Here is a 17,175-nt window from a genome sequence, read left to right on the forward strand (position 1 = left end):
TATTGAACCTTCAAAGCATATTGTGCTCGTAAACATTTCAAATCTCATCATACTCAGTGCTGCTACGTGCTTGCTGGCACACTTAAATGAAACTAACAAACTAAAGAATCACTGCACTCGTTCAACAGAGGATGTTTGAAAATGCTGTTTATTTTTAAAAAAAAGAGAGAGAAGAAAAAGGAAAAGAATCGACCCACCATGCTGAGCTCAGCCGCATGAACACAACAGTCGCAGATGCTGCACATCAACACAGAAGCATCAGAAATAAATAAATATCAAACATTCGCCAGAACCAGCGAGAACAGAGTCAGAAAGGGGACAAACCCGTCCGAGGTTCTCGGGAAGAACACTGAAACGGAAGGAAGGGAGCGCCAGGGAGGCTGGCGCCCGGACAGAACCGGGTCAGATCTGCGGTTCAGGGCCGATGAGCTTTTAAAGTGTTTGTCGGTGAACTAAAGAGCTGCTGCGGTCGTTGGCGCCGCCGTAACCATCAGCACACGTTCGCTGCACATCGTTTCGTTCTTAATGTGGATCCTTAATGAGGAGCAAAACCCCTTTTAAAGGCCTCTCTCGCAGCTCCTCTAAGCTCCGCCCACTGGGATGGTGTCAAAGGTGAGCAATGAAATCTGTCTTCATTCGTCTGAATCTGGGTTCATCGTGTCGCGCTGATGCTAAAATGAACTTTAGAGGCGGTAGAAGCCTTTCAAAACCATCAATGAGCCAATTTTATCATGCTAAGCTATGCTAACTAATACTTCTATCTGCTCTGATCCAACAGCAAAGTCACGAATCTGACAAACAGGAAAAAGCCGCCTCGGCAGCGCTCCACGTTTAGCCTCCGCTAATGAAGCCAAGCGGCTAACGGAGGAGCTGCAGAAGAACCCGCAGCACCAACGCTAATTCACAGGCTGTAAAAGAGCAGAAACACCTTCTAAAATAGCGACTGCCGAGGAGATCGAGGCCAAAACCGGATGTATTTCTGGAGACAAACGCGTCAATACTGAGATTCCTGTCACGCTAAAAAGCTTAGAGGCTGATGTAAAGCAGCCCGGGTCCTGTCCTCCAGCTAATCCTGCACGAGCTGCCAGCGACGGCGGACTCTCCAAGCCTTCCTGACCTGACGGGGCGGCGCTGATCCAGACTGGGACTGAGGTAAGAGCTGTCATGTGCAAACTAACGCGCTTCATCCTGCGGGCGCCCGGGTCATCACCCGGCCAGGTGAACTGGTTCTGGGTGGAGACCAGAACCTTCGGCCCAGAGATGTGGGAGCAAAAACTAGAGTCACATTTGGGCTCGGAACAGGAAGCGGAGGAGGGGGCTGGTTTTCTGTGCTATCACGTTAGCAGGAAGCTCATTTTAAGAGGTGTTGGGAAACTCTTCCGTCACGTCTCTGCACTCGGCTCATCGCTGGGACTCGAACCCACATCCATCCGTGCATCAGAGCAGCTTCCTCAGCTCATCCCTTAGTGTTTGTCAGCTTGTCCGATTCTAGTCTAACGTGACGTTTAGTGTTTGTTCATTAGCGCTCGTCAACACTGAACTGGTAAAACATACAAAATGAGTAAAAACCCAACACAAATCTGCAGTTTTTTTCCCTCCATCCCACATTTGTTGGTTGAACAAACGCGGGTGGTAGAAATAAAAGTATTGCACTGGTTTGGAGTGTCTATGGATGGGCGACCGCCGTATAAATAAAAAGAACCAAACAGTAATACCATAATAATATTCATTTTAACGCTAATAAAAACACCGTAAGCTAACGACTCCTTCTCTGCTCTTTTACCACTGCTGCCAGCTGAAGTCGTCGTTGGAGCCGAAGACCAGGAAGAAGCCCAGGATGGTCCCGAAGATGACTACGTTCCCCGTTAGCACGAGGGCACACGCCCCCCAGGCGATCTGCAACACATCAGTGATTCAGGTCAACACGGGGAGGGGAGGGGGGGGGGGGGGTCAGACCCAAGTCAAGGACAACTAGTTCCCCTTTGTTCTGAAAGAGCTGCACTTGGTCCCACAGCGATGAACACCGACGACTTACAACGTCAGCTCTGGCGAAGATGACGGGGAGGCCGAAGGCCGAGATGACGATGCCCGTTGTGAGGAAGATGGCCAGCTCCTTGCAGGCGTTGCTGGCCGAGTCTGTGTCATCCACCACTCGCCTGGAGATGCAGTACGGGATCGGGGAGAGGATGTAGAAGAAGAGGAGGAACAAAGGCCAGTATTTGCTGCAGACAGAGAAAATCCAGAACGGGGTCTTCACCAACTCAGGGGTTCACACACGTATGTGAGCCTGATCTACAGACCGGAGCTGCAAGATTAGATCTGTCATGTCTGTTCCTAGACCAGTGTGTGTGTGATTGTGTGTGTGCGTGCGTGTGTGTGTGTGTGTACTTACTCATACGCAGGCAGGGCACATCCCAGCATGAGAAACATGAGGCCAATGGCTCCTCCAAAGGACAGGCTGATGAGAGCTTTACAAAGACAGAAAGAGGGGAAATAATCCCAAGCATCCCTCTGAACAGTGCAGGAGAGCATCACCCTGGGAGCCCCCCCGACCCCCCCCCCCCCCACCACCACCACCACCACCCCCTCATCATGTGATGAATCTGCTGATTTCACGTGTTAACAGCCACGTTAACGGTGGAAACCCTCGACTGTGTCGCACGGAGCCGCAATAGACTCATATTAGCGGTTCAGCCTGCGCGTTTGCGCGTTTGCGTGCACGAGCGCAGCATCACACACGGCGCATGTGTTATTACTGAAGTCAGGTGCAGCTAGCATTAGCATCGTACATGTAACTACCACGCTGTTACATTATCAGGAGGAAGGGCTGAACTGCTGCAATATGCTGGCGGGTTTGGCGCCGTGGGAGGTTAACATATGCAAACAGTGGCACTTTTCTATTTTAAGAAAGCTAAAATCTCAGCTAATGCTAGTGTCTACTGGTCGTAACACAAAGTACTTTACCGCTACAGCTAGCTAGCTAGACACCACAAACGCATATACTTCAGGGTTATTCTCAACCTAGCTGAGGTGGACTTGGTGTGATAAAAAAAAAGTGGGGTGAAAAGTGTATCTGCTTTACCTTTGATCCCAGCCATTTCTCCCGGACAAAAGCTCGACACGCAGCCCCGACGAATGACAACAGAGTCCCGACGCTCAACTGTCGATCCCGACCAACCTCCAACCCTTCATGCTGCCTTCAGGTGCTGTCGGAAAACATAGCACCATCGTCGAATTGTAACACCAAATTGTAGTAAGTGATCTGAAATGTTAGGAGAATATCCCTCAGCTAGAAGCGTTAAAGCATTCAAGTGTTTATGAGTCATATTAACGTGTAAAAAGATTTTTTTCTAAAAATAAAAAAATGCTGTTTAATATAATATGGCGTTAATTGTTTTGCTGGTATTTTTATTGCATTGGAAGTGTTTTTCCTAAGTTTCTAGAGTACTTATTTCCATAATGATATGTTCCCTTCACATCATCACTGGCCGTATTTGACAATAAGCGTCGGCTGCGTCACTTTAGCTTTACCCTATTCAGTCTCGTGGCCGCGAACGCATCACTTTAACGCCATCGCTACCTAAACATTCAGTCGGAGTCCAAAAATGCAAGGAAATGGACATCAACACCAAGCCAACGTCACGCTCAATATTCAATTGTTATAGCTAAATTTGTATATGTCCAGGGTGAAAATAAAAACTCATATTATGTTAACCCGGATGTGCTTGCCATCCACTTCCGTTTTCCTGTCCAGACCAGTCAGCCAAGATGGCGAGCGCAGGGGTCTTGGTGGCCTCGCTGTGGACTGAAGTAAATCGCTGCGGACAGAGTGGCGACTACACGAGAGCCTTGAAAGCTTTGACTAAAAGTAAGGGTCCGTGGGGGACTTTGTTAATGTGAGGCACCTTCAAAATCCTCGTTCGACGCACATTTTGTTTCGGCTGTAGTTTGTAAAAATCCCCGGCTAAGCTAGGGCCAGCTGCATGACCAGCTGTTAGCGTGCCGCTAGGCTAACGGCGCCGACACTTACTTGTTGGCTCTTGACTACTCTGCCGAAGCATCTATTTCATAAAGCTACCTGGGGCTTTATACGTCCACCTGGGATCTTGTAAACTAGTGGCTGACTTGTACAAGTTATGAGGGAATTTTAAAAAGTTTGGCATTAGAAAGGGGCGACCCATTCTGATAAGTGACGTGTCCCTAGCTTCTCTGGGAACTTCTCGTCGGAGGCTCTTCGTGGCTCTCTCAGCGGGCACCAAACCTCAACACCTCACGCATTCCTTTCCTTGGCTTCCTTTGAAACGTTTCCTTTGACGCATGTTGCTGTTTTAATTGCTGCTGTGCGTCTCTTGTGTCGTAGTTTTGCATGAAAACAAAGATGACGTGACGGCCCTTCACTGTAAAGTCGTCTGCCTTGTTCAGAATGGGAGCTTCAAAGAGGCCCTGAATGTCATGAACACCTACTCCAAAGTTCTTGGCAGGTAAACTGTTGGTACTCACCCTCTGAGACATTTGGTTGGGACACTTTGCTGCATGTCATGTGAGGCACGACCCAAACTCCCCTAATATAATATGCTTTTCATCGGTCGTTCCCTCAGCGATGTTGTGTTTGAGAAGGCGTACTGTGAATACCGGCTGAACAGAGTGGAAAGTTCTTTAAAAACCATCGAAAGTGCTCCCGAACAAACAGACAAGCTGAAGGAGCTCTATGGCCAAGTGGTAAGGCTCTTTTTTATTGGAATAATGCCGAGCGTGCGTGTGTGTGTGTGTGTGTGTGGACACAAACTGATGGGAACCAACGGGGACCGTCTCCGGGTTTGTGCAGCTCTACAGGCTGGAGCGCTACACTGAATGCAGATCGGTTTACACGGACCTGATCAGGAACTCTCAGGATGAGTATGAGGAGGAGAGAAAAACCAATCTGGCCGCTGTGGTGGCCTCAGTCAGTCAGTGGGAGAACGCTCCAGCGGTGAGCCTGATGCCAAATTCATGCTTAAGTTCTGTATTTTGAGCGTCAGCTGGGATGTTTAAACACCTGGTGGGTTTTTATGTGTTTATATTGTTTCCTCCAGGGGATTCTGGACCTCCCTGAGTCGACCTATGAGCTGTGTTACAACGCTGCCTGCGCTCTGATTGGCCAGGGGAAACTCCCAGAGGCCTTCAGCAAACTACAGCAAGCAGAGGGTCAGTGCTTCCCGTCTGTCGCCTTTCATCAGGTTATGAAGCAGCGTTAACAGGAATTCGCATCTCTTCCTTTCACAGAGTTTTGCAGAGTCTCATTGGCTGAGGACTCGGTGAGTGTTGCCCTTTTGGGGTTAGAAGTTTGGTTTTCTATGAGAAAAACAGCCCAAGCGAACGTGATGAGAGTGGCGTTAAAGGAGGGAGTGAAACGAATGTTCATCCTGCTTTTGTTCCATCCGAGCCTCCCAGAATTGACGCCGCGCTCCTTGATTGTCCTTGCAGGACGTGACGGAGGAGGACATCAATTCCGAGCTGGCCGTCATCCATTCTCAGATGGCGTACATCATGCAGCTCCAAGGTCGGGCGGACGAGGCGCTGCAGCTCTACAACCAGGTCATCAAGCTCAAGTGAGTGTCGGGTCGGTGGCGTTGAGACGTGTTTTGGCAAAAGCCGGGCTCCATTCAGCGTTGTGTCGCCTGCAGGCCGTCGGACGTGGGACTGCTCGCCGTAACCGCAAACAACATCATCACAATAAACAAGGTGGGTGCCGGTGAAACGCGGCAATTATCATCCTGTAGCCAAACGCCTCCGCTTTATACGTCTGTGAGACTCGGAACACGTTGCAGGTCACGGTTAAACTCTTGTTTTTCGCAGGACCAAAACGTGTTCGACTCAAAGAAAAAGGTCAAACTGACAAACACCGAAGGTGTCGAATACAAACTGGTGAGGAAGCAGCTCCAGGCCATCGAGTTCAACAAGGCCCTCCTGGCCATGTACACTAACCAGGTATGTCTGCCGCACGGCCGCCGGCGGGGCAGATTTCACCGCTGACGCCCTGTTGCTTGTTGCCCCAGGCTGACCAGTGCAGGAAGATGTCATCCAGTCTTCAGGCCCAGAATCCAGGTCACCCGCTGCCGGTACTGATCCAGGTGGCTCAGCTGTGCCGGGAGAAGCAGCACGGCCGAGCCATCGAGCTGCTCCAGGTAGACCCCCTGCTGGGTTAGCTTAGCACGCCGCTTTAAGGTCAGGCTAACTCGTTTGTCTCCGCTCCTCCAGCAATTCTCAGACAAACATCCGGAGAGCGCGTCTGGCATCAAGCTGACAATGGCACAACTCTATTTAGCACAAGGTGACCCGAGACTTTCAGATGGTCGTTTTAATTCACCCGGTCGCGTTTGAATGCTCCTCAGTTTGGCTTTTGGATCGGGGCTCGACGCTTTGCTGTGTTCTGCTCCTCAGGCCACGTAACGAAAGCGTGTGATGTCCTGCGGTCCATCGAAGAGTTCAAGCACAAAGCAGGAATGGTGGGTGTGAGAGACGCTTCCGGTGTGCGTGTCCAGGATCTAAACTGTCGTGGGTCTGTAGGTTTCAGCTCTGGTGACCATGTATTCCCACGAGGAGGACATCGACGGCGCCATTGAGGTTTTCAGACAAGCTATCGAGCATTACCAGTCGGAACAGGTTCGTGCCGCGGGTTTATGAACCCTCCACCATGATCCCGACAATTATTCAAATGTCTCTAATTCTGTTTGCTCACTCCACCTGAAGATGGGTCGCTAACGAGTGCTGCACTAGCTAGTTGTGTTAGCAAACTAAAAGAGTCTCGGGAGAATGTTACAGGTCCTCCACGGGTTAAATGTCGTGTGTTCTCTTCTCCACAGCCGGGGTCTGCTGCTCACCTGGCGCTGGTACGAGAAGCTGCCAATTTCAAGCTAAAATATGGGCGGAAGAAAGAAGCCATTAGTGACCTGGAGCAGCTGTGGAAGTGCGTAAGAGCAGAAGAATCTAGTGAACAGAAACATGTTAACTGACACCTTGGTTCTGTTCCACAGGCAGAACACTAAAGACGTTCACACTCTGGCTCAGCTCATCTCGGCGTATTCCCTGGTGGACACCGATAAAGCCAAATCGTATCCCTTTTCCTGCCGCCCCTTATCACAATCGGTTGAATTTTGTCGCCGTGATGTCAGTCGTTTCTTTAGCGCTCCGCTCCAGCCTCAGTAAACACCTCCCTTCTGCCGACACCATGGCTCTAAAGATCGATGTGGACGAGCTGGAGAGCTCCCACGGAGCCACCTACGTCAGGAAGAAGGCTGCCAAGGCCACAGGGGAGAATCCTCCCAAAGAACAGGGGTAACGCTTCCACTCGCAGGCGATCAAAGAACCGCCTGACTTTAGCATCGTTACGCTAACGGCCGCTTCTCTTTACAGCCAAGGGGAGATCAAAAAGAAGAGGAAGAAAAAGAAAGGTACGGGAGACCCAACGCAAACCTCCGGCTTCGGACGCTTGCTGTGTTTGATCCAGTAAGATTCCTCCTGATTTGTTTTAGGAAAACTGCCCAAAAACTGCGACCCCAAGGCGACCCCTGACCCCGAGAGGTGGCTCCCCATGAGGGAGCGCTCCTACTACAGAGGCAAGAAGAAGGGCAAGAAGAAGGAGCAGATAGGAAAAGGCACGCAGGGAGCGACGGGAGGAGCCTCATCGGACCTGTGAGTGACCGCCGGCGCCGCCGTCGCTGCCGCTTCCTCCGCTGCTGATTTACTCTCTCCGTCTTTTCCAGGGACGCCAGTAAGACGGCCAGTAGCCCCCCGACCTCCCCCAGACCCGGATCTGGATCCACTACAGCCGCCGGCAGCAACGTGGTGCCGCCTCGGCAGCAGAAACCTGCCGCTCCAGGAGCCACGCGGAAGAAGGCACCACCGAAGAAGAAGAAGGGCGGCAAAGGAGGCTGGTAACGGGACAGACGGCAGGAGGCAGAATGTAGTCCAGACGGGATGGAGAAATGAGCTTTTTTATGCTTTACTTTCACTGGGTTTTTTTTTTTTTTTAGGCCATTTAAAACATTTCCCTCTTTTCTTTATCGTCAATATTTAAAGGACCATTTTTTTCACTTGACCTTTTGAGGTCACAACAAAATGAACTATATGAAACTAATAAAACCTCCACCCTCCATTAGCAGGACGAGAAGTACAGTTTCTGTATTTTCCCTCTTTTTGGCTGTCGTCATCATCGTCGTCGCGGTAACATCTGTTTTTCAGATCCATTTTAATAACAATTGCATTTATAACCCTCCGGTCGTCTCTCAGTTTCACTTATTCTGATCAACTTCGGTGAGTTGAAGTTCAGTTTAGCAGAATTGACTGAATATTTTCATTCTGAATCCTCCCCCAAAGATTTACAGGTCGGACTTTATTTATTTTGCAGCCCACGTGTTTGTCTAGATTTAATCAAAACTGATTTTAGTTGTGCATGTTTCATGACAGACAGATGTCCAATTTTCTTAAGTCTTAATAAAGCAGAAAAGTCCGAAAAACCTGACGTTTCATTCGTCACATCGTTGGCAATCTAAAAACTTCCTGCCGTTTTTGTTCCACTGTGTCCAGTGAATAAGAGAGATGGAAAATATTTACTTCAAAATATGCGGTTTCCTTTCAAAATAAAAGCACCTGTAATTTTGTCAAACAAAATCTCAGTGTCTATTCAGACAGTGTTAAAGTACCGGTAAATTAGCTGGTTTGTTTTGGGGGGGGTTTTAACATCAGATTTATATTTTTGTACATCATTACATCAATAAACAAATATATTATCTTGAAAAATCCTGGAATAAACCTACACGGTCCAAAATGACAAAAGCGATGGAATAACAGATTCGACCTAAGTGGTCAAATATCCGACGCTGTGACGCTGCCCGCGAACGCATCGCGGTGGGTTTTTTTTTTGATTGATTAGTTTCCAATAATCGAGGTCACCTGCTGGGAATCTCAGCCGCCGTTTGGTCGCCATGCCTCCGAAGAAGCTTCCCTACTCGGATTTCTTTGATGAGACTCTCACACGGGACGTTGAGGAGCTCCTGTCCCGGTTCCAGGGGGCGGACTCGGTCCGGTACTCGGACTTCTCGCTCATCTGGAGAGAGATGCGCTTCGCGGACGTGTTTTTAGGTATTTGCCGCTCTGGTGAGGCGAAGAGCTTCACCAGGGTGTCGCTGGCCACGGCCATGAAGTACTTCCTGCCTCCTTATAGCTTCCAGATCCGAGTCGGAGGGCTGTACCTGATGTTTGGGTTCTACCACACCCAGCTGGTGGTTCCACCTGTGAACATCCGCTTGGCCCTGAAGGACATTGCTGCAGTGCAGAAGTTCCTCGTGGATTCCCTGGACGCTGGTCATTATGACATCGTTTATATTTATGAGAAGCTTGTTGCAGCCAGAGCCTTTCATTACACCGCCATGCCGCATCACCTCCACTTCCAGAAGCAGAAGAAACCAAAGAGGGACCCGGTGTGCTCCTCGTTTCTTGGAAGGACCTCTGCAGTTCATGATCTCTTGTCTTTGGACCTCCTGGAGGAGCTGAGCAACGTCCACATCCATTACACCAAGCTAAAGGAGAGCACGGTGGAGGTGGGCTCCAGCGTCAACATGAGCCAACGAGACTTGGTCCCCCCCCTGGAGAAGTGCATGAAGGAGTTTGTGACGTGGCAGCAGAAGACCTTCTCACAGGGCCAAAATGACCAAAACACGGATGATGAAGGTGATGAGAAGCAGGAGAAGAAGAAGAAGAGACAGAGCAAGGCAGAATCCAGCAGCAGGGTTCGTCTCCTCCAATCCATCAAGCAGAAAAGCTTCCAGAACCTGCAGGTGGCTTCAAAGTCCAGGAGGCACCGCCAGACCCAGGTGGTGGACTCACCTGGCTCCGGTGCAGAGCAGGTCCCAGAGGGGCGGAAGAAGTGGCAGAGGCCCCCGTCTCTGCGGGCTCGGACCTGGAAGAGCCTCGGTGTTCCAGAGGAGGAGACAAAGACCCAGGCCTGGCTCCTGAGTGCTCCGGAGGAGTGGGAGAGCAGGAGACTGAGAGGAACGTCCAAACGCCAGCACGCAGACGCCTGAATCTCCATTAAAGAAACATTTTGCTTTTCAAAACTTCTGTAAAAAAAATTTTAGTTAAAATAAATGTATTTCTTATTCAGCACATTTCCGCTTCTTTTGTTTAATTCACCCCCCACCCCAAAAAAATGGAACGATTTTCTAGAATTTGGACGTTTTTTCTAGAAAGTGAGTTAAGTGTTTTCATTCCACTTTTAATTTCAGTCATTTCGATATAATGCAAACAAACCGTAACAATGCAAGGAAATATTTTTTTTTAAAACAGAATTTCGGGGGACAATTATCATAAACCTAAGTTTGAAGGCAACATTTAAAACGTTTAAAATTCCATATAAAATGTAATTTAAGATTTCTTTAAACGCTTCGTCGCAGTGGCGCCACCTTGTGGTGGAGATCTAAAGCACAACAACAAATCTACGACCGGAAGTGTGACTCGGCGAACTTCCTGTCAGGTAATCCACTTGTTGAAGCGCACGAAGTGGGTGGAACTTCAACCGAATCCAGGCTATGTGAGTTAAAACCGGTCATTAAATCCTCAGTTTGAAAGCAGAACCGAACGCGAGCGCCATGTTCGGTCTGAAAGGAGCCGGTCTGGCCGGAGCCACCGTCGCTCTCGCGGGGGGAGTCGCCTATCTCGTCTGGGTCTACGCGACGTCTTCCCGGGGGAGGAGGGCGGTAAAACAGCCGGGGGGAGGAGGTGAAAGACCCACAAGGAAAGGAGAGAGGAAGGAAGAAGAGGAGCCGCTCGTTGCCGCCGCTGCGGCACCTGTTGCCGCTTCAGCCCCGGAAACCTCGGAGGTGAGACGGCGTCCGGAACCCGTGCACGACCTTTCAAAAGAACCGTTAAATCTGTTCGTTCTGCGGCGATTTAAGGAGGGTTTTTCATCCGTTTTGTTCTTGCCTACGCTTTAGTCCAGACCCCTGAACTCATCTGCGACCCAGGTCCTGGTTCTCGGCCTGGATGGAGCCGGAAAAACCAGCCTGTTGCGCTACTGGTCCACCGGCGGCCTGGAGCAGGACGTCCATCCGAGCGAGGGCTTCAACGCCGTCTCCATCAACAGAGACGACGTCCACGTGGAGTTCCTGGAAAGTGAGCCAGGGACTTTGTGTTGGATCAGAACCAGAGCAGGGTGTGTGTTTGACATCAGAAGTCACGTGACTCTTGTGTTCTTCAGTTGGAGGTAGAGAGGACCTGCGGCCCTACTGGCGGATGTACATGCCCAGGGCTCTGATGCTGGTGTTTGTGGTGGACGCCTCCCGCCCGCAGCTCTTCCCCGTCGCCAAGCAACACTTACACGAGCTGCTGGCGTCCGACCCCCGCCTGCCTTTAATGGTTCTGGCCAACAAACAGGTGAGCGTGACAGGGAACCACTCCATTCAGTCCGTTCAGCCTCCGTTTGTCTCGTGTGGAGATGAACGACGGTGAAATAACGTTTCCAGGAAGCAGGAAGCTCCGCGCTGCTCCCGAGTCACTCAAACACATCTTGTCTGTCTTGTCGCGCCTCTTTCAGGACCTCCCGGGGGCCTCCGGCGTCACCGACCTCCACGACGCTCTCGGTCTGTCGGAGGTCGGGGAGCGCAGGTTGTTCCTCATCGGCACCCACGCCAAAAAGGGCCAAGCAGAGCCCGGCTCAGGCACGCGGGACGCCTGGGATCTGATCATCCAGCTGGTTGGGGACGCCAGATAATTCCCGTCTTTGCTCTCCGGTCACGCGTTCACTTGATTCTTTTTTTTTTTTCTTCACTAAACTGGTGCCTACGGGAAGATGAACCCGCCTGTTTTCACAATTTCTCTCCACCAAAGAGTTCTTTGTTTTCCTTCCCTCCGTGTGTTCCGCTTCAACGTGTCTGTTACTGTATCTTGACGTAGAGCCGGTCCTGGCAGTCCGGCCAGGTTTCCTCTTGTACCAGGCAGACCAAGGACCTGGGACCCAGGTGAAACCGGCTGTCTGGTGAGACAGAACACCCGGTTCGGTGTGGGACCGGGTCACGGCTTCGCTTCAGACTGATTCAGGTCACCTCAGTTCACAGAAAAGTCTCTTAGAAGAGATTTTTGAGTCCCAGGAGATGTCAGATCTTCCATAAATGTTGGACTGTGATTTTTCCTGAGGAATTGAAGCCACCTGAGACCTTTTGGTGCATTTTTGTCCCTAAAGTCCAAAGAAAAGCTGCAGATTCAGGTCAGTGGTGCCTTTGAAGGACACCTCCTCTCCTAATCTTTATTCCTAATCAGGGTCATGGAGCGTGCTGGACACCTTCCCAGTACTTGAACTGGTCTGGTCCGGAATAAACCACTCCCGACATTTCAGTTCCCAAAAGTTCAACATCTGAATTTTAGCTGTGAAACTGTTTCAAGGGTTTTTTTGTGTTTGTTTGTTTGTTTGTTTGCACTTAAATACGGAGCCTAAAAGGGGAATTTACTTCCAATCAAAGGGAAACCTGTCGGCCTTTCCTCGATGTCCCTTTTGATGTTTGCACACCGTCTTTTATTTCATCTTAATTCCAGCTGTTTGAAAAAGCACATTTTACCAGGTGTGTTGTTTTCTTAATAAAAATGTCCCACCTGGTTGAACCCGCGTGTGTTTGTGTTGTTGTGCACCAACGTCACATCTTCAGGCCACCACAGAACTTTCAGATCCGATCCCCAAGTTTTCCTGCTGACCTTCGAGTCCAGTTTCAGGGAGTCGCTAAGGCCTCCGTCTCCATAGCAACAGCCGGAGATTACGGCGACACGATCAGCAGGGGAGCCAGGTAACACGCGGGAAAACAAAGTAAACTCTGGGGTTTTGTGCCTTTTAATGGCTTTTGATCTACTTCTCAATGCAACCTAATGGTTTTTGCTGATGCGTGCAGGGGTTCGGTCCAGATTTGGTCCAGCAAATAGGTGAAAGAACTTTATTTGAAAGAAAGTGCCGGGACCCGCTCGCGATCTTCGCGTCCTCGATGTTTCTATGCAGCGCGTGCGCAGCAGGGGGCGCTGTGGGGTTTGATGAGGTGAAATAAAGGCCGAGTTCTGCCCCAACATGCAAGAATTCGATTCTTTTGTCAGAATAATGATGAATTATTTGAATTTCTTCAGTCTGAGCCTAAATATGATGTATTGAACAGCTGCACATCTGCATAGAAACAACAAACAACGTGTTTTTATTCAGGAATCAAAGTAATTGGCGCCTAATCTACAATGTTGATATCGGTTACGCGCCCTTAACGTTTCAAAATTCTTTACTCAGGGAGGTCCAGACCCAAGACCCAGTCCCCCAGGTTTGAATCCAGCCGGGTTTTCCGTCCTACCAGGCCGACTGAGGGAGGCGGGATCCAGGTGAAAGCGCGGTCGGCCTGCTAGGACGGAAAACCCGGCTGGACTTTCTCCTGGAGAACTGGGTCTTGGGTCTGGATCTGCATAAGACTCAGTTTGTTTCTTGCCAGAATCTTGGATCTGGCACCGCACAAACCCTCTGGGACAGAGGGTGAGGAGAACCCTTCCAGCTTCTCCAAACATCTGCTCAGGTCTCCTCCAGGTAACCGGAGCTTCTCTCATCACTGGTGATGTTCCATCAAACACAAGAGTTCTGACCTTCGTGTTCTGCCGGGCCCAACATCGAGCTGCTGCGTGCGAGTGCGGCGCTGGCCTGATGCCACAGCTGGAACCTTCATTTTAATGTTGTTTTCCCAGACAGGAAGTAATAACCGTCATTCAGTGTAACTGGAGACGACACCAGTCTGCTGCGAGGACGTGCGGTTTGTTAGCTAAATATTCAGTTGTGAGATCAATGTAATCTGCTGCTGTCTAATTACATCCTGCTGGGGTCTGTTAGTGGGTTTATAATCTATTTATGGGGACCGGCGGCTTCTGCTGTGCACTTTTACCCTAAATATCCAAAGCAAGGTTCAGAGGAACTCTGGACAGCAGAGCAGTAAAGCAGAACTCGTACAGTAGGTTAGAAATGTTGCGCTACAAATGCTGCCTGAATGCAGCTGGGCATTTCAAAATAAAAGCATGATCGAATCGCTTGAGCTTAAAAAGCCACAGAATGTCTCCATGGTTACCTTCTCTAATCTTGGCAATGCTGGGTGTCCTTTTATTAGTATTATTACAGCATTTCCTGAGCTTATTTTTGATAAATAAACACGTTCCTTAACTATTTTCTTCCATATTTCCTCTGAAGACATAAACAATGGGTTGAAGTCAGACATCTTGGAGCAGCTGACCTATTTTAGTCTTGAGTGGGACACTGAACTGTTTTGGTGCTCCTGCACTGTTTTCCACTCATCTATTGTTTACACTCACCCCTCTTCCTCCCCTCTTCCTCCCCTCTTCCTCCTCCTCCCTCGTCAAGACATTCTGTGACGCTCATAATGCTTTTAAAAATGACTTCCATTTTCCTGCAGGAAAGACAAGGAGGAGGCTTTCTACAGGGAGACCCAGCGTTCCTCCTCCGAGGGGGGGGGGGGGGTCATTGTCCGACTGTCAGCACCCAAAATCAGGAGCATCCAGGAAGTCGGGTAAAAGCCTGTGAGTGAATTCACCAGTTTCAGCTGCAGCAAAGCAACTTAACTGTGGAGGAACTGGTTTCAACGCTTCTAATCAGGTTTCACTTATTTTAAAATAAATGTGCTTAACAGCGCCGCCTCGTGGAGATTCATGGAAGCACACATGCACAAAAAAAAAAACGGGACCATTGAGGGTCTCGTTATTTGCTGAATATTCGTATTTTTTAAGAAAACACACGCAGAGTCGCCCATTCCAGAGTCGCCGGCAGGAGCTGACGCAGGAACATCTGGAAGGTTCTTTCTGCAGGCCGCTCTTATCTGATGCACGATCTAAAGTGTCGTAGATAAATACATGAAAGCTGACTCCTCTCCGCTGGGCCAGGAAACCCACGTCGAGACGTCCGAAGCTGTTGTCAGACTGTGGCGGAGCGACGCGCAGAGACAATGGAGCCCATTGTCCAGAGGTCACGACCCCGGGGACGCAGACAGCCGCAGAAGTCTTTTTCAAACTTGAGGACAGGCTGGCGAAGGCAAACATCAAAGAAACGTGTCAAAACGGAAAAAAAGGGATTCAATTTCTCCACCTGATGTGAGGAACAAAGGTGCTTTCCAGGAGTTTATGTTCAGCTGAATTAGGTCCTGCTGTCAGACCTGCAGCACCTCCGGGTTCTGGAGGGAGACCCAGTGTGGTCACAGCGCCACTGGAGCAGCTCTCCAAACCCAAACGGACCCACCCGGGCTTCCAGAGCAACAGACAGGTTGGATCAAAGGAGATTTGGCTCAGTTAAAATGTAAAATAATGACAATGTATTTCCAGATTCACAAGAAATTCTTGAAACAACAGTAAACACGGAGCAAATGAATAAATCACTTCCTACCCGCTCTTCGCATGACGCTACTTCCTGTTTTATTTTGTAGTTGTGCATCACTTCCTGTCTGTCATTTTCCACCCTGATTACTTTCACCTGCCTCTTCAGAGACGGATGTGTTTCATGTTTCAGGTGTTTCATGTTTCAGGTGTTTCTGGGTGTTTTCAAATGAATAAATCATTTCCTGAAAAGACTTTTTTTTTCTTTTCGTCTTTTAGTTGCAGCCTGTTTAGATTTGTTGGATTGTTTACATAGTTCAGACTGACTATCTGCTCCTCTGCGCGCGCGCGCACACACACACACACACACTCATACTAAGCTTCATTCTTTCGGTCCAAATCTTACATTTGATCATTAAGGAAAACTCTGAGACACATCTCAAGTTTGTTTGTTTCAACTCAGTTTGTCTTTATCCATGTTCAGATCCTCCCTTCCTCTCCTCTCCCCTCTCTCCTCTTTTTCCTCCTCTCCCTTCCTCTCCTCTCTTTTCCTCCTTTCCTCCTCTTCTCTCCTCCTCCTCCTCTCATCTCCCTTCCTCTCTCTTTCTCTCCTCTCCTCCTCTCCTCTCTTCCTCTCCTCTCCTCCTCTCTCTTCCTCTCCCCTCGCCCCTCCTCTCTTCCTCTCCTCCTTTCCTCCTCTCCCCCTCTTCTCCCCTCCTCCCCTCTCCTCCTCCTCTTCCTCTCCTCTCTTCCTCTCCCCTCCTCTCTCTCCCCTCTTCTCCTCCTCTTCCTCTCCTCTCCCCTCTTCTCCTCCTCCCCTCCTCTCTCTCCCCTCCCCTCCTCCTCCTCTCCCACTCTAAACATCTACCTACGACCCTGCAGACCCTCCCATCCTTCGTCTCCGCCCCACCAGGACTTCGATCTCACGACTCCTCGGGCTGAAGCAGGACGCCGCCCGGCGCCCGCTCGAGCCGCCCGAGGACGCCATCTGGACGGTAACGCTCGTATTCATCCACCTCTTCCTATAAAACCTTTATTTGCATCCGGCTGAAGAGCAGGAAGATCCGCCTCGATGCTCCTGGGAGATAAACGAGTGAATATTTGATCTGAGACGTGTGATTTGTTGGTTTTAACGACGTGAACTCTCAGGTCTCCAGAACCACCGTCAGACCCAAGCAACCCTGCGGGGGCCACCGTCCACCACGGCAACCAGAGTGGCCCAGGACAGCCGGTCCGTTGCCACGGCAGCCAGGTCAGTGGTCAACCTGACGACCATGAGGTAGGAGGTCAAGCTTCAAGCACAGGTCAGAAGCAAACATGTCACATGATCCTGACCTTCGCTCGTGGTCGCTGCTGCTGTTTTCACACCCTATGTCGCGGTTCTGACTGGTGCTGCTGGACCCAGCTGGACCCTCACAGGTCCCAACTGGCCGTGTTTACGCCTGCTGCTGTGGGAGCGCCCACGTGGTTCCACTTCCTGGCTAAATGGCCCAAATAAGCAGAACCAGACGAGCACAGACTCTCAACCCTTTTTGACTGCAGCTAACGCTAAGCTAGCACGGTCCCCAGGGGTCAAAGGTCAGCCCCACATAATCAGAACCTCCTCAGAGTTTCCTGTCAGTGTCGTGTTGTGACGTTCTTCTGGGCCTGGGGGTGCCGGAGCGGTCGGTGCACGTCCAGACGTCCTGTTCGTGTCTGCCCCAGTCCAAGTTCAGCCACTGGTTCAGCTTCAGTGAGGCTGAAAGGAATTCTGGAGCCGAGGTTCTGATCGGATCAGCGCCACAGAAGTCAGGTGACTGCGAGCGATTCTGGCAGCCT

General features: G+C 50.2%; 4 protein-coding genes across 4 annotated transcripts; 3 read left to right on the plus strand and 1 right to left on the minus strand.

Annotated features, from left to right (window-relative positions):
- Positions 1 to 1,715: 1,715 nt before the first annotated feature.
- Positions 1,716 to 3,175, minus strand: leprotl1 (leptin receptor overlapping transcript like 1). Its single transcript, NM_001136150.2, has 4 exons — positions 3,083 to 3,175; positions 2,393 to 2,468; positions 2,036 to 2,222; positions 1,716 to 1,896 (listed from the first exon to the last, which is right to left on the minus strand). Exons 1-4 carry the CDS (start codon positions 3,096 to 3,098, stop codon positions 1,780 to 1,782), a joined length of 396 nt encoding a protein of 131 aa, NP_001129622.1. The 5' UTR covers positions 3,099 to 3,175; the 3' UTR covers positions 1,716 to 1,779.
- Positions 3,176 to 3,735: 560 nt separating this feature from the next.
- srp72 (signal recognition particle 72) lies at positions 3,736 to 8,644 on the plus strand. The gene is made up of 19 exons (XM_003970665.3): positions 3,736 to 3,868; positions 4,361 to 4,481; positions 4,599 to 4,719; positions 4,826 to 4,969; positions 5,073 to 5,184; positions 5,263 to 5,294; positions 5,464 to 5,588; positions 5,664 to 5,721; positions 5,836 to 5,967; positions 6,036 to 6,164; positions 6,238 to 6,310; positions 6,421 to 6,485; positions 6,547 to 6,642; positions 6,843 to 6,946; positions 7,014 to 7,091; positions 7,177 to 7,314; positions 7,393 to 7,430; positions 7,512 to 7,671; positions 7,743 to 8,644. Exons 1-19 carry the CDS (start codon positions 3,769 to 3,771, stop codon positions 7,915 to 7,917), a joined length of 2,001 nt encoding a protein of 666 aa, XP_003970714.1. The 5' UTR covers positions 3,736 to 3,768; the 3' UTR covers positions 7,918 to 8,644.
- A 319-nt stretch (positions 8,645 to 8,963) lies between these two features.
- On the plus strand, positions 8,964 to 10,061 carry LOC101072938 (snRNA-activating protein complex subunit 1-like). Its single transcript, XM_003970685.3, has one exon. The coding sequence runs from the start codon at positions 8,964 to 8,966 to the stop codon at positions 10,059 to 10,061; it is 1,098 nt and encodes a 365-aa protein (XP_003970734.1).
- A 424-nt stretch (positions 10,062 to 10,485) lies between these two features.
- arl9 (ADP-ribosylation factor-like 9) lies at positions 10,486 to 12,630 on the plus strand. Its single transcript, XM_011610999.2, has 4 exons — positions 10,486 to 10,856; positions 10,971 to 11,148; positions 11,234 to 11,409; positions 11,570 to 12,630. The coding sequence occupies exons 1-4, from the start codon at positions 10,626 to 10,628 to the stop codon at positions 11,744 to 11,746; spliced, it is 762 nt and encodes a 253-aa protein (XP_011609301.2). The 5' UTR covers positions 10,486 to 10,625; the 3' UTR covers positions 11,747 to 12,630.
- Positions 12,631 to 17,175: the final 4,545 nt, after the last annotated feature.

The sequence above is a fragment of the Takifugu rubripes genome, chromosome 14, assembly GCF_901000725.2.
Source record: "Takifugu rubripes chromosome 14, fTakRub1.2, whole genome shotgun sequence".
Classification (NCBI taxonomy): domain Eukaryota; kingdom Metazoa; phylum Chordata; class Actinopteri; order Tetraodontiformes; family Tetraodontidae; genus Takifugu; species Takifugu rubripes.

Coding starts and splice junctions, on each gene's coding strand:
- leprotl1 (NM_001136150.2), bottom strand. Junction 2,223..2,392: donor TGTGCCCTGCCTGCGTATGA/GTAAGTACACAC, acceptor CTCTGTCTGCAG/CAAATACTGGCCTTTGTTCC. Junction 1,897..2,035: donor TCTTCGCCAGAGCTGACGTT/GTAAGTCGTCGG, acceptor GATGTGTTGCAG/ATCGCCTGGGGGGCGTGTGC.
- srp72 (XM_003970665.3), top strand. CDS start 3,769: ATGGCGAGCGCAGGGGTCTTGGTGGCCTCGCTGTGGACTGAAGTAAAT. Junction 4,970..5,072: donor AGTGGGAGAACGCTCCAGCG/GTGAGCCTGATG, acceptor TGTTTCCTCCAG/GGGATTCTGGACCTCCCTGA. Junction 7,092..7,176: donor GACACCGATAAAGCCAAATC/GTATCCCTTTTC, acceptor GCTCCGCTCCAG/CCTCAGTAAACACCTCCCTT.
- LOC101072938 (XM_003970685.3), top strand. CDS start 8,964: ATGCCTCCGAAGAAGCTTCCCTACTCGGATTTCTTTGATGAGACTCTC.
- arl9 (XM_011610999.2), top strand. CDS start 10,626: ATGTTCGGTCTGAAAGGAGCCGGTCTGGCCGGAGCCACCGTCGCTCTC. Junction 10,857..10,970: donor CAGCCCCGGAAACCTCGGAG/GTGAGACGGCGT, acceptor CCTACGCTTTAG/TCCAGACCCCTGAACTCATC. Junction 11,410..11,569: donor TGGTTCTGGCCAACAAACAG/GTGAGCGTGACA, acceptor CGCCTCTTTCAG/GACCTCCCGGGGGCCTCCGG.